Source organism: Mesoplodon mirus (genome assembly GCF_964341445.2).
Source record: "Mesoplodon mirus genome assembly, chromosome: 2".
NCBI classification, from domain to species: Eukaryota; Metazoa; Chordata; class Mammalia; order Artiodactyla; family Ziphiidae; genus Mesoplodon; species Mesoplodon mirus.
Window position 1 is genome coordinate 120,526,523 of NC_138977.1, and position 15,643 is coordinate 120,542,165.

At 39.4% G+C, this 15,643-nt stretch overlaps 1 protein-coding gene across 6 annotated transcripts in view; it reads left to right on the forward strand.

Moving 5' to 3' along the window:
• The window catches only part of TTC13 (tetratricopeptide repeat domain 13), a 70,925-nt gene that overhangs the window by 24,943 nt on the left and 30,339 nt on the right, over positions 1-15,643 (forward strand). For 2 of the 6 annotated variants that reach the window (XM_082629638.1, XM_082629639.1), the window contains exons 4-8: positions 121-191; positions 9,467-9,532; positions 11,254-11,346; positions 14,073-14,189; positions 15,143-15,253. In XM_082629638.1, coding sequence (XP_082485764.1) covers positions 121-191; positions 9,467-9,532; positions 11,254-11,346; positions 14,073-14,189; positions 15,143-15,253 — 458 coding nt within the window. The remainder of the gene's footprint in view (positions 1-120; positions 192-9,466; positions 9,533-11,253; positions 11,347-14,072; positions 14,190-15,142; positions 15,254-15,643) is intronic. The other 4 variants (XM_082629640.1, XM_082629641.1, XM_082629642.1 and 1 more) reach the window with 2 other exon arrangements.

A 15,643-nucleotide genomic window follows, 5' to 3' on the forward strand; every position in this document is an offset into this window, starting at 1 on the left:
TTTTCTTTAACTGCTTCTAGTCCTCGGAGCTGCCTTTTAAGATTTGGTAAAGAATTTAGTTACCAATTTCAGTCTGAGATCCTTTATTCGTTCCTTTAATGTTTCTGTATTTTTTCATAGCTATTGCATATGTGTTGATTGGCAGTGGTCTCTATGATGAAGCAATAAGACATTTTTCAACAATGCTTCAGGTAATTTTTCTTCTTAATTATATAATTGCAGGTTTATAGTCACGACAAAAATATGGGCTTATGCATAGCTAAAGTGCTGCAATAAAACATGGATTTTAAGATTTTACAAGAAAGTAAAGGAAATCAGCCCTGACTGAGCACTTTTTGAGTGCAGGCCTTGTAACGTGCTCTCATTTAATCTTTGCCATATTACTTTATTTTAAAGGAGGAAAATGAGATCTAAGGAGATCAGGCAATTTGCTTGTAGTCTCCCCACCATCAGGTGGCAGAGGTGAGATTCAAACCAAGTTTCAAAAAGACAAACATTAGCTTCAGTTCATTTTCCTCTCTACCTTGATATCTCCCATGAGATGTGGACACTGGAAATTCTTGGAGCTACGGATATTTACTCTCCATGCAGGAGTTGATCTGCATGCTTAAGTCCACTCGTGGATTTGTTTCTCACCTTAAAGTATAATTATGAGACTCTTCAGTGGAAGTATTGGGCCTCTATTGATTGCTGGCTATGTCAAAATCCGGTACAGACCAAGTGCTTTCATACGCAAGTATAAGAGTTGCATAGGAGACCTGCAATGCAGCCTGACATAGCTGGCTGTGTATCTCGGGTCATGATTTAACTGTACTCCTGTAGATGCCTGGCCATTATCCATTCTCTGTCCAGGAGGGTCAAGTAGAGTTAGAAATACCCAAGTTCTCATCTACTCTGCTGTTTACTAGCAAGTTATTTAACCACCTGGATTATGGGCATAATAATAACTACCTCCAAAAATATTCTCGTTCAGTTTGAATGAAATATCTTTAAAAGTACTTTACTAGATGCCTGGTACATAGTAAGTGCTCAGTTAATTTCAGCTATTCAAAGGACCATTCTGGCATATTCATCTGTGCTAATACAGTAAGAGCCAACAGATAGTTTACAATCCAGCAGGCAGACTTAATTTTAAAGTATTATTTTTGAAATTTTTGCTCTGCTTTTGTTTTCTCTTTTTAAACATATGATTAATTATGTTGACAATTCTATCTTCACTCTCAAATAATCAATAAGATATTTTTATAGTTATTACTTTAAAGTGCTTAGATCCAAGCGGCTATGTGTTTCAATGGTCATAAGGAATAATATTCTTCAGTGGAGTTTAAAGTATGATGGGTAGATTATAAAGTTTTAAAAATTGCCTTTCTGTTTAGCATTGCAGTATTTTAAAAGGTAAGAAAGCACTTTAACACCCTGATTTGAAAGGGAGGTTTTGATACATTTATAGGAGCAAATGTCAGTTAATTTTCGGTAGCCAACAGAAGACAACAGTACAGGCTTGCAGACGTATTATTTATTATTTATATTTAAATTATTTATAGTTAAATTATTTATTATTTAAAATCATTTAACTTTTTGAAAAATATTGTTATCAGTCTAGCTGAAGGCAATATAACAACGTTAAAGAAAAAAACTTTAAGGAATAAAAAATTTCCTAATTCTGCCACTCTACCATTATTTAAGTTTATGACCTTTTCAAAGTATGCATTTGTTTTTTATAATCTGAACTTATGTACTATTTTGTTTTACTTTTTTACTTAATTTTATAAATGTTTTTCAGTCTTTCTCTACAATCATAATTTTAGTGACTCCATAATATCTCTGTTGTCCATTTATTATTGTAAAACATATGTAAAACATTCAGAAAGTAGATCAGAATTTTTCTCTTTGTGCTAAGAAAAGATATTAATATATTGAAGTTTGATATAACATTTTCATCAATCTGCGTTGGGTTGCTTTCAACTGGTAAATTTTTCTTTGAGAATGTGTGGATTATAAGGTTGGACTGGTGACTTTGGTGATTCAAGCTACGATGGGGCAGGAATAGAGGATGGTGGAGCAGCAGAAAGTTCAAATGCTACGGGCCCGCAGAAGACCAGACTGCGTTGTCATTCATAACACGTCTTTACATGGGAATTCAATGCCTTTGGCTTTCCTGTTGGTACTCTTCTTGGGGATGTCTCTCTTCCCCTTTGTTTCGGTGCTTCCCAGCCTTTTCTGCATTATAACACGTGGAAAATCTGACACACTGGAGTTAGCAGGAGCAAATTTAGAGCCATCCAGATAGAGCTTGGTGAAAATCTGTCACATTTTCTTTATGTTATATGACTATGATAAATACAAAATACAAAGATTTGATATTAAGTGCTAAAATTCTTTTTTAAAATTTTAATGAGACTTGATCCTGCTTTTCCGGACATAACTTTTCCATATTAGGCTTTATGTTTGAAACTGATGCACATAATTCCTGTTTAAGAGCTTTTCATTGATTTCTTCAAATTTTTGATAGCCAATCTCATCAAGAAATTGTACAACCACGTGGTATCAAGTGTCCAAAGATTAGTTATTGCTACTTCTCTAATTGAACAAAACTCCTTTTCTTACCATGAATCGGAATTTGCATAAATCAGTCTCTTTATATTGTATTTTTAAAGTATGACCATTCTTTAAATCTAACTGCTCTTCCTTTTCTTTTATTGGCAAATGCAGCAATACTGGGTCTTGCAGTAATGAAACTGATTTTTACCCCAGCAATACTTTTTCGTATCCAGTATTCAGAATAGTGGTAAAGAGTTTCTTCAAGCGTGGAGGGATGCCAAGTTAGGACTCAACTCAGCATCACCAGAGGGTCATTTTTTTGTCAGTACATGCTATCAGATGTTCATCTGTTCCTTGCAGGACCCTTCCACGTGTGCGAAAACTCTTTATTTTTAAGCCAATAAACATCGTTTAACAAATCTTCAGTGATAACTGTTCACAGACAAGCTTTTCCAGTTTTTTTTAGCTTGTTATCTCCCGACAAAGTGTTTCTCTTGGACAGCCCGCGAACTCCAGGGTGAAGCAGGAATGCATAGAATCGGACTCCATTCATAGAAAGCTGAAGACAGATGGGGCCATGGGGGCTAGGATTTTATTATATTCACCATTTATATAAGATCATTTAATGTGAAATTTGGATCTATGCATGAGGTCCACTCATATTCCAGAGTGACCTTTTGATGTAAAGCCTTTATACTTTCTTGTGGTCTTAGCTCCAGCATCAGAGAACAAACTTATGGGCTATTTCCATAATCTTTGTTGTTTCAAACTGTTCCTTTAAATATTTATCCAAGTATGGGTTGTTTGGCACGTCTATAAAGGAATACAGTGTTCCTTGAGCATCAAGGTTTCCAACTGAGCACAATTTCAAGACTTAATAGATCTGTCCGTCTTCATTGGAACCTCTTGATTTTAAAAGCGTATCAGTCAGTATTGTCTCCACGTCGGTGTCCTTGTGTCACTTCCACATGTGTCAGCACCTCCATCACAGTGTTCTTGAAAGTGGGACCCTTTCCTGATGTCTGTGCTGCTTTGATGCTCATGCAGGGCTGGGTGATGTAAGTGCTGTGACAATGTTATGAGGCAGTTGGCCTTTGCTGTTAGTTGTGTGACCTTGAGCTCATCTGATTCTGATCTGATTCTGGTGGGATTGAATTCATGAAAGAACTTTGCATTAGCAGACAAAGTGTAAAACATTCCTTTACACATGATCTTGTTACCATCTTTTATGTACATATGTATGTGCGCCTGCCACTTACACAGAACTTAATCCTTGTTACATTGCTATGCAGTGACGTTTTTGACTTATTCGTTTGTCTTTGATCCAGTGACTTTCTAGTTTTAACAAAAAGCCAACCTTGTGGTGGAAAAATAAATATTTGTAAATTTTAAAATCACTATGTAAATAATATAATAAAGATGGTAAATTAGACTTTTATGGGTTTAAAAAAATTGATTCTTTTGAGAATTGAGACATTTAAGTGGACATGATCCAGTAAGATAACAGTCTTATTATACCATGATTTTGCATTTGCATAAAGTGAGTAATATTGGACGATTGAAATATTAGTTTAATTTAATTCATTTAAAATTCTGAAAACTTTATAAAGTGTAAATATTATTAGACTTGTGTATTCAAAAATACTTTGAAATGATTATTCTGAACTCGATTTGTTTTTAGAAATAAATATTGTTTTTTATTTGAAACAATAATTCATTGTGACATTTCATAAAGAAAGAGTTTTGACTTGTTAATATCCAAAGCCAGTGATAAAGTAATAAAATTGTATCAATCAAAAAAAGCAATAAAATCTACTATTTAAATTTAGAAACCTGTAATACTAGGCTGTATTGTTGTGTGGTAACAACCACAATAATTATAGATCCTTCTACGCTGTCGGAAAGAAATTCTAAAAATAACGTGTAAATTGAATAATAGAGAAAACAAACACGTGCATCTGTAATGTATTTAGGTTTTCTCCATTCGACTGACTCTTCTTTTCAGAATTTTCTTCCAACCGCACAGAAGGATGTTTAGTTATTGCGGTAGTTATCATAGTTATAGTCTAGTATTACGGGTTCCAAATCGACTGCCTGCTCTCCTGATCCCACCAGACCCTCCCCAGCCACAACTGAAAAAGAATTCCTACTCGTATCCTAGTGTCGCCAAGCTCAATGAATGGCACAGGGTTATGTGAGGCTACATGTTCCACACATATGTGTGCCACTTACTTTATCACCAGCTCTGTCTGTGTGCCTCCTAAGTGTCTCCTTTGTCCATCTGCTACTCCCGGCTCTGTTCAAACCAGGGCTGAGCCACTTCCATATGCCAGATGACAGATGGGGCTCTCGGTTCCTGGCTTCTCTCCTCACACCCTACACACACACGCACATGTACACACCATACAAACATGTACTTTAAACACACATAAACTTTGCTGCTACTTTTAGGTTAGAGATAAAAATCCTTATTGAGGTCCCTACCTGCCTTTCCAACCTCAGCTTGGAGATGCCGTGTTCCCCGCTTCCCTCTGAGCCTTTGCACCGTCTGCCCATGCTGCCTGGACCAGTCATTCTGGGATTCCCCTATCCTGTACAGATCTCAGCCCAGGTATCTCTTCCGTAGGAAATCCTTCCTAACCTTGTTTAAGTCTTTATACATTTTCTAAAAGCACTCTAGCATTTACTGAAGGTGTAACTTTACGTTTATGTCTGTGATTCTTTGGCTATGCTCCAAGAAGACAAGAATCTTTTTTGCCTTCTGTGTTGGTTCTCGCTTACTATGGTATTCATAGCACATGGGCCGGGACATGGCTCCTAGCTGGCCCTGAGTAAATATTTGTTGAATGAATGACTCACATCCCTATGACATATAGTGGAACAGAGGAGAGGGGCGTATCTATTTTCCAGGGGCATCTGGAAGGCATCAGAAGAGAGGGTTCAAGGATTGAAGGACTTTCTTGGGCACAGAGGCTGGGCGGGGGTGGGTGTTTCAGGCAGATGAGAGCATTTGCAAATGCACCGAGCTTGGGAGACCCTGTTGTATCTAGGAAACTACTAAGTAATGCCAATTTTTATTATTATTTTTTTTTAAGTTTTTTTTTTTTGATGTGGACCATTTTTTAGAAGTCTTCATTGAATTTGTTACAATACTGCTTCTGTTTGATGTTTTGGTTTTTTGGCCGTGAGACATGTGGGATCTTAGCTCCCCGACCAGGTATGGAACCCACAGCCCCTGCATTGGAAGGCGAAGTCTTAACCACTGGACCACCAGGGAAGTCCCATTAAGCCAATTTTTTTGTTTATTTGTTTTTGTTTTTTTGCGGTACGCGGGCCTCTCACTGTTGTGGCCTCTCCTGTTGCAGAACACAGGCTCCAGACGCACAGGCTCAGCAGCCATGGCTCACGGGCCCAGCCGCTCTGCGGCATGTGGGATCTTCCCGGACCAGGGCATGAACCTGTGTCCCCTGCATCGGCAGGCGGACTCTCAACCACTGCGCCACCAGAGAAGCCCCCATTAAGCCAATTTTTAGAGTATGAATTGTGAGTGGGGCAGAGAAAGGAGGTGAACAGAGAGGCAGGAAAATGGTCAGTACTTTTTGCAAAGGCATTTAGATGTTACCTCACTGTTTTTCAAATTATGAGGCGCTACCCTTTAGTGGGCCCTGAAATTAATTGGTGAGTCAAGGCTAGCATTTTTTTTTTTTTTTTTTTTTCTTTTTGCTGTATGCGGGCCTCTCACTGTTGCGGCCTCTCCCGTTGCGGAGCACAGGCTCCGGATGCGCAGGCCCAGCGGCCATGGCTCACGGGCCCAGCCGCTCCGCGGCACATGGGATCCTCCCAGACCGGGGCACGAACCCGTATCCCCTGCATCGGCAGGCGGACTCTCAACCACTGCGCCACCAGGGAGGCCCAAGGCTAGCATTTTTTTTTAATGAAATATACCAGACGAGGAAATACCAGATTACACTGTGTGTAGTAAGGCTCTTGATGCGATGTTAGTGAAACTTTTGTTTCTGATGTGTTTGTGTGTATGTTTATGTATATACGTATGAGTGTACTGGGTTACGGTGTGAAATGTATTTCTTACTGTGGATGAGAGTGAAAGTGTTCTAATTTTGCTAGTGTAGGAGCTGGGGGGCAGTGAACAGTCTCAGTCAGGGGAGTGCCATGATCACCCTGAGGTGGCTTAGTGTGAGCCTGGAGACTGGACGGGAAGAAACGGGAGCGTGCTTAAGGCCATTGCAGTAGCCAGGTGAGAGAGGAAGGCTGCAAACTGGGCAGTGGCTGATCGATCAGCAGGTGAAAGCACCGGGATTTCTTGAGTAGATATGTCTGCTGGGGACATGAGGACGACTCCCAGGGTGGCTGGGGTGGCCACAGGGTGTATGTAGATGTCCGTCACGCAAGTAGAATAACTCGTTATTTAAATGCACTTTTTTCTAACTAACCTCCTGTCATCTGGTATAAAATTTTCCTCAGTTGAGGAGAAAAGCTTCTCTGAAAGCAGGGTTTCCTCTCCCTGGAGGCCTGTCATCAGCAGGCGTGAGCTGCGTGGGCTCACCAGCCCCACCCAGCCTGGCCGAGGTGCTGCTCTGTTGACTGTTCTGTCCTCTGGCAGGTGCCGTTGCTAGGGAAAAGCGTGAAGACCGTCTGACTTTGATTCCTCAGTGGGGAACTCTTTTTCCTGCTTCTCCTCACCCTCTGTACCTGTATCCCTCTCTCAAACTACTTGCTCTGCCTTTCTTTAAGCCAGGAGGAATATTTATGTGTTTATTTATTTATTTATTATTTTTTAAATTTTATTTATTTTTGTCTGCGTTGGGTCTTCATTGCTGCACGTGGGCTTTCTCTAGTTGCAGCGAGCTGGGGCTACTCTTCATTGCGGTGCGTGGGCTTCTCAGTGCGATGGCTTCTCTTGTTGCGGAGCACGAGCTCTAGGAACGCGGGTTTCAGTAGTTGCAGCACGCGGGCTCAGTAGTTACGGCACGCAGGCTCTAGAGCTCAGGTTCAGTAGTTGTGGTGCACGGGATTATTTGCTCTGCAGCACGTGGGATCTCCCCGGACCAGGGCTCGAACCTGTGTCCCCTGCATTGGCAGGCGGATTCTTAACCACTGTGCCACCAGGGAAGTCTCCAGAGGAATATTTAAATGTTTAAAGTGTTATCTCTGGGTGACAGGATTGTAGGGTGCCTTTTACCTTATTTTTTGTGCTTTTCTTCACCTCCTAAATTTTCTATAATTTATAATAAATTTTCTCTTTATTTAAATACAATATTTTCAATTGACAGTAGAGTTTTCTATTATTTTCTGTAATACGTCTTACTTAACACATTTTTTTTCTGATTATAACTGTAAGTGTGTTTGTTTTAAACAATTAAAAGGAACGCATCAGTGTATTAAGCAGAATAGGAAGACACCTAGTAATCCCACTCTGTAGAGAAAACTACTGTTAGTATTTTGGAGAGCTTTTTTTCTGTGCACCTACTGACCCATACAATCCTATATAAGTATTATTTATAAGAAGTGACTACCATTCCTCTCTCGTCCTGTAACTCATACTTTTTCCCATTTAGCAAATAGCATGGACAACCTTTCATGTCAGTTACACATACGTTATGAATCAGAAATCCAAAACTCTCTGGGAGCCAGAGAAGCACATTAAATGAGCAAAGTGAATTGATGTAGTGTAGAGACAATGGGTGGGCTCATGGTAAGCTGGTGAATACACACCCTTCATCAAAATAGGCAGCGGTGCCTATGTTTCTGTCACGTTCTCACATTCCCATGCCCAAATGTGGGTCTGTCATTGTTGGATTCTTTTATTTTTCAAGAGAAGCTAGAAATCTGTAATTATTTACTTGAATTTTTCCAATTTTCCACATACCATGAGGCCCATCTGCTGGCTGGGTTGTAGCCAGTAATGCACCCACTGGTTACCTGAGGTGATGTACCTGATTCTGTTTATAGTAGCCTTTTTTTGTTTTTCAGTGTATAGCTTTGTATCCTTTATTTTTTCCCACTTTCTCATCATTGAAGTTGATGTGTCTTTTTCGGCAATACCCGCAGACACCCTATCTCAGATTTGAAACTGATAATAGATTAGCCTGTAAAATAGCTCATCTGCTGTAGTCCTGTCAAGTTCTTTCTTCAGGACCTTATAGCCAGAGTCTGTGTACTCTTCTTTCTTAAATATGCAGGGAAGGATTCAGAGAAGAGGCTAAGAATTGCACAGGTTAAATGCAGACGGGAGTTCATACCACTGCCCCACACGTAGGGACTTGATGGCAGGGGCAGCAGACGCTCTGTCCTTGGGCCTGAGAGGCGTTGCATCCAGTCCACATGGGAGCAGGTTGCAGAAAGGGTCTGGTTCTCGCTCTGACCCGTTAGAATAAAGGACTGTATTAATCCCCAACAGACTGTGGAGTCGACTCACCTCTTGTTCCTTGTTGTGCTGGCTCCGACGGGTTCTCTCCTTTTCAGATTATTTCATGACTACCTGTAAGCAGACAAACTAGGAGGGGGGGCATCACCCAGGCCCTTTACTGCTGTATCTGCTTCTCCGAACCTCCATTTTCTCTCTGAGTTGTGTTTGCTGGTGCTGCCCCCAGAGAGTTGCTGAGAGGATTGCATTTTAAGTAAGACGACTGTGCGAAAGAAACTAGCACAGCGCTCAGTAATGTTGGTTTTCTCTATTTTTAAGTGTTTTTTTTTTTTTTATGTAAAACTCTTATTCATGTCTCATTCAAATGAGCTTTAAAAATATAGACTTTTGTGGTTGGGGACTGTGTATTGACTGACATGAGTAGTGGTAGCATAATGTAGAGCTGTCATTTGTGGCATTAACGTGCTTTAAGCAGAAACTGATTTGTTTTGTTTTGTTTTGTTTATGGCTTTTGACGTGTTTCTGTTTTGGTCTGAATAGGAGGAACCTGATCTGGTTAGTGCAATTTATGGCCGAGGGATAGCCTATGGAAAGAAGGGATTACATGTGAGTATGGAATAGTTACGCCTGCCATAGTGTCTACGTGACCGGACTCGGACCAGGGTTCCCATAGAGCCCCTCACCGCTCCCCGGGCTCTGAGGGAACACGCAGTGGTGTCATTCCAGTTCACAGATGAGACCATGGCCGTAGGGGACTTCTGCAAGATCAAGTGACTGGGACGTGGGGGGATGGGAATTTCTGCCCAGGTCTTCTGAGGTTACTTTCTATTCCAAAAGGACAGCCTTTGGCAGCCTAAACTTTATTTCATGATGAGCTGGACATAAGCCTAGAAAAACATGAGACCTTGACTGAATTCCTGAGAAACACTCATTGCTGTAAAAGAGAGACGGGGCATCAATAGTGTAGTAGGACTTAGAATCTGAGTTCCTTCCACGATTTTTAAAGGTTGAATAAAAGAACAAAGTTTTTTTTGCAAAATTTATTTTTAATTTGTTACCCTATATTATACTTTCCCAGATAGATATGTCTTTGGAGCCTTATTTCCCTTATTTCTCTGAGGAATGCAGGAGGAAGGTTATAATAAGTATTGGATGGCCAGAAAGTTCTTCCAGGTTTTTACATAAGATGTTCATATTTATTTCTAAATAAGTAGTTATGTCATTACTAAATTACTAGTTTTTTCAGAAAACCTATTGAAGCTGGTTTTGAATAACAGTATGTCTCATGATGTTATGGAAAAACCCAGATGAACTTTTTGGTCAACCCAATATATTTTGGTCAAACAAAGGCACTATGGTATAAAAATGAAGACTTTTCCTGAGAGTATATAGTAAATAATGAAGTGGTCTAAGATCAGATGTCCAAATTTTCAGTCTTGAACATTCTACGTAAACTTTTTCTATTATTTTATATTTAAAATATTCAAATGAAATTATGTCTTGAGGGAGAAATGTCACTTTTGTATCTTTGCCAATTAAAAAAAAACTGTCCTGATTGCCTGCTGGCCTACTGGAGAAATCTTGTATAATATTTGTATATTTCTGAGACTTGAGAAGGAAGACTGAGCAGGAACTCAGATTTGGGAATGAAGACATTTAGGAAGGAAACAATGTTACATTCAGAGCATCAATAACCTAGTTAGGTTCAGGGCATCAGTAAATGACCTAAGTTGCCCTAGTAAAGGTCAGTGATAAACTGCTTCTTCCTCATTCTCATCTCTTTTAATTTTACAGCTTGATGTGAAATTTGCTTGTGTCTTCAATGCACTTTTAATGTAAAAGTAACATGCTCATATATTTTTGACATAAAGTAATGTGTAAATTTTAAAGAGAACAGGTGTACCTAGACCTCTCCAGGTGTAGGTGTATAGGCCTAGGGGTTTTGATTGACACTGACACGGCTCCACTCTGTTCCCACATTGCCACTGGTCAGCACCATTTTGCACACTGGTGTCCATATGCTCATCCCTTGAAATTTGTTGATGTGGTGTTTAAATAGGTTAAATTGAGAAAATGTCTTGCCCTCTGTGGAACTTGGGATAGGTAGCCAGGTCCCATGTGCTGTTGATGGGTAGGTAGACTTGAGTGAGTTAAATAATTGTAATAGAGCTTATTTAACTTGGCCTATCTCTTATTTAGAAGCTAAGTTCATATTTATTTCTAAATAAGTAGTTATGTCATTGCTAAATTATTAGTTTTTTCAGAAAATCTATTCAAGCTGGTTTTGAGGAACAGTGTATCTCATACTAAGCTAATGCCTTTTCAAGGACATTAAGAATGCTGAGCTTGCTCTGTTCGAACTGAGCCGAGTAATTACCTTGGAACCAGATCGTCCAGAGGTATTTGAGCAGCGAGCAGAAGTGAGTGTGGTTTTCTTTTTCCCTCTGTTGTTATTGGATTAGTCGAATCTCAGATTTCTTTCCTATTATTTTATTACTGAGAAATTTTAAAACTCCCGTAAACCTATTGTGTTTTCCTCCATACATACATAACGCCTTTAAACACAGTTGAAATTACTAGAAAACTATGGGCCGAGTGATACTCCTGATTTAACATATAACAGTAACATTTAGTATTAAGGTGTACAGTTATGATGTGTACTACCACTGTCAATGTTTGTTGAAAAATATGTCACCGTGTTTATTGTATACATGACGTACTTTAGCAAAACAATATGACAGTATGGTCAAATGAGATTTACAGCCTTTGGAAGCATGTGTGTGTGTGTGTGTGTGTGTGTGTGTGTGTGTGCGTGCACACACACTTGTATGTAATTTTTATGAGATAAACCTATCTACATAGACATGTAGATCAGACATGTAGACATGACCATAACTGGAACTTGGGACTCACGGTGGAGACAGAGGGGCAACACGTGGTGACAGTTCCAGGTAACGTGTGTGACAGTGGACACTGGGAGAGGGGCTGCTTGGTCAGGAGCAGAGAAGCATGGTCTGCTGGAGCCCTGGGACAGATTGGCAAGGGGAGAGGCGTGGGCGGTGTTTGCAGAGGCCTCACTGAAGAGGTGATGCTGGAGCTGGTCAGAAACCATGTCCTGGGGAGCAAGGTAGAGAAGGGCGTTCAGGCCAGAGAAAGGAATGTGTGCAAAGGCACCCCTTTTAATGTTTTTAAATGAAATGGGTCCATTTTACCATTTTCATAAAACAATAGTAAACTATCCAGGTTTCATGTTACATTTATTTTACTGCACATTTAACCATATGAAATGCTTTAGAATTTATGTTAATGTTTTCAATCTGAATAAAACGTAACTTTTAATTTTCTGATCTGGTGGGATTTCATGGTAGGACTAAAGGGACAAAGGACTTTTTCCCCCTCTCTTGGGGGAGAAAACTTAGCAAGCAAAGGGCACACTAAGTGTTTTAGTATTTTTAAAACTGCATATATGATGTTTTTGTTCTCAAAATTATAGTGTCTTAAGTTACAGTTCAGTTTCTTAAAGCGAGTTTTTTGTTTTATTGGGAATTTGGCTTTCTGAAGGAAATTCCTTCTTAATTAATGAAAGAATTCGTTTTCTCATGTCACTTTTGGATTGTAACCCTAAGGGTTAAGTGACCGTAATCTGTTCGCTGCTGCACGAGAGTCCTGTTGGTTTTTAGGGTGAGCGTTTGGTGGCTCACTTGGTGACCTTCTGCTCCAGGGAGGGGGTACTGTGCTTTTCCCCGCCATTATGCTGATGCTATGCTGAAATGTTATGATAAAGCATGAATTTAATTAAGCACACTTAGAAAGAAGACTGATTTAGCAGCTTTAAAAAATTTGTATATCTAATAAAAAGCTAGTTGTGTACCCCAAATGATGTTAGTAATCAGAAAAGTGATTTCCAATGATCTTAAAAATATATAGTACTATCCCCCTTTTCTGGCATTATCAGGCAATAATGTCATGACATAGTGATTCTTCCAGCTAAATTACAGGATACCATTTATATATGTCAGGAATTATTTTATAAGAAACCTTTCACTTTTATACTTTCTGAAATAGTCTATATTTAGTGAACATAATTTAACCTTTTTTAGTTACTCTGGTCATTATTATGCATATTGATTGTTGTGCTGGGGTGTGATAATTCACTTAATGTCTCTAGGGGTTAATATACTGGGTTGGGATGTTTTTCCTTTGAAAATATAACCCTAGACCACTATGCTTCTTGAATTCTAAGGGCATATTTTCCATTTCTTTCCTCTCTCTGAGCTTTCTTGCCCCTGGTGATGTGCCTGCCTGAATCTTCTCTCTCTTGCTGGTTTTAAGTTCCTGCAGAGGAGGAAACCAGTTAGTAAACTTGATGGAAATGATCTATTATAAGAACAAAATTAACCCTAATTTAAGGACATTTGTTCCGGATAAATTGCTTGAGCTTGATTGCATGAATATTGATACCCATTTTGGGTTTTCTTATGTCATTTGGGTGAACTTCTGCATTCTGAGCTGTCTTCTGTATTGTCATTGTTGCCTGAACACAACCGATTGCTGGATCAAAAGAGCATTCAGAACAGGCCTGCAGATGTTTCTTCACAGCCTTGCAGATCATGACTGATGATGATCTTGAGATGAGTTGAGAGTCGTTCACAGAAGAGGGCTTACAAAACACCTGGAATCCTAAAAATTGCCACTCAGCACTTAATACTACAGACGGCATAGCTAGACACCATGGAGGACTCCAATCTGTGTTTAACAATTCCTCTATTTTAATGGTTCAAAGTTATCTTTCAGATTAATTTGACATGCCAAATTTTGTTTTGAAAGGTAAATGATAGGTTGGGGAACAAATGGTCACACTTCAAGAAAAGCAACATCTGCTTTGACCTAGAACATGAAACAATGACAAGGCAATTGCCATGGTCATAGTTCATCCGCATCCCCTTGGCTGGACAAGATCGGCAGCCCCTCAGCTGTTGACTTTGAACCTCACTGCATAGTACGTGGCGTCAAGGGTTCTAGACTGCTGAGAGAGTCACATTGTGAATGTGGGGTGGTGAAGCGGAATTGAAAAGTCAAAAACATTGACAGTTGTAGGGGCGATCATTGGGACTTTTCTCCCCTAATTACATTTTTGGGTTTATAGATTCTGTCCCCTCTGGGACGAATTAATGAAGCAGTGAATGATCTCACTAAAGCTATTCAACTTCAGCCCTCAGCACGGCTGTACAGACACCGTGGGACCCTGTACTTCATATCAGAGGTGAATTGTTCTTGCCTTAAAACATGCCCTTTCATGATGATAAAGATTTCGCCTTTCCTTCCGCTTCAGAAAGCTGCTATTTGATAGATTTGGGTTTGGGGCTGTATAATAATAGCTCGTGATATAAGACAGTTATGAAAGCATTTTCTTTAGCTGAAGTCGAACGCAGTGGAGAAATATTAAGTACCAGGAACACGTTTTCTTGCTTGAACTGTCAGCAGTAACGAATTCTGGGCTGGGGGAGAAAAGAAAGAGTGAGAAACAGAAGAAGAGAAATTTGGTTTACAGATTATACCTTAACTGTTCTTGAAAATGTCAGCATGGAGAAGCAGGTATGCATGTTGTCATGTGTGATCATTAAACTTAGAGGTACAATTTGTATTTCTTTGGGTATCACAACCCGAAAACCATAACCTGAACTAATGCGGCTTCCCAGACTGTAGCTTCTCAATCTAGCAAGATTATCTTTTATCATCAGAGTGGTATTTATGACTGCCATAGCTATTTTTGTGGGCTTACAGTCAGTTTAATAACACTTTTCTATTGCAAAAGAAAGTAGATTTTAAAAATCTCAACATAACACATTTTAAGGTTGATCTATGTCCTAATTATTTTAGAATTCAGTATAATAAAATGCTAGTACCAGAAAATAATTTGTAAAATTTCTATAACAGATTATGGCTTTAATGGAATTTAAAATAATATTCTTTTTTGTGGTTGAGACAGTATGCTTGAATTAAACCTTTGTGAGTTTCTCCTGTCATTGAAATCAACTCTTTCAACAAACAGTGTAAACATTCTTCTAATATTTGTGGTCATGAAATGTTTCCTTTAAAGCCAGAAAGGGCACAAACTAAATTGGGATTTTTTTTCCTCTATCAGTCGAAAGTAGGACATGTCCAAATATCTAACGAATACTACTTTATTTATTTTTTTCATTCTCCTTTTTGTAGGACTATGCAACAGCCCACGAAGACTTTCAGCAGTCCTTAGAACTGAACAAAAACCAGCCCATAGCTATGCTATACAAAGGTTTAACTTTCTTTCACAGAGGACTTTTGAAGGTGAAAGTGCTGTGCCATATGTGTACCTACAGCGATCCTGCTTCTCCTTTGCGGTGAATTGAGTGGGGTTTAGTCTGGCAGGTTTTAAAATGATGTCTCAAGTGTCTCATTGGTTTATTTTAGAAAGTCGTTTGCATCGAGATATTTATTGAGCGCCTACTATCTGATAGGTACTTGGAGGAAGGTGCAGAAGGGGAGAGGATGAAAGGTTATAAGGGAGAAATAATGCTTTACACTTGGGATGAATACAGTTTACAAAGGCTTTCCCCACAGATAACTTATCATAGGGTGAATACACGAAAGAAAGCAATAAAAGCAGAGTGCTTTGGAAGCAGAGGTGAGAAAGATTCATTTGAACTCGGGAGTTAGGGAAGGTCCAGAGAACAAGTG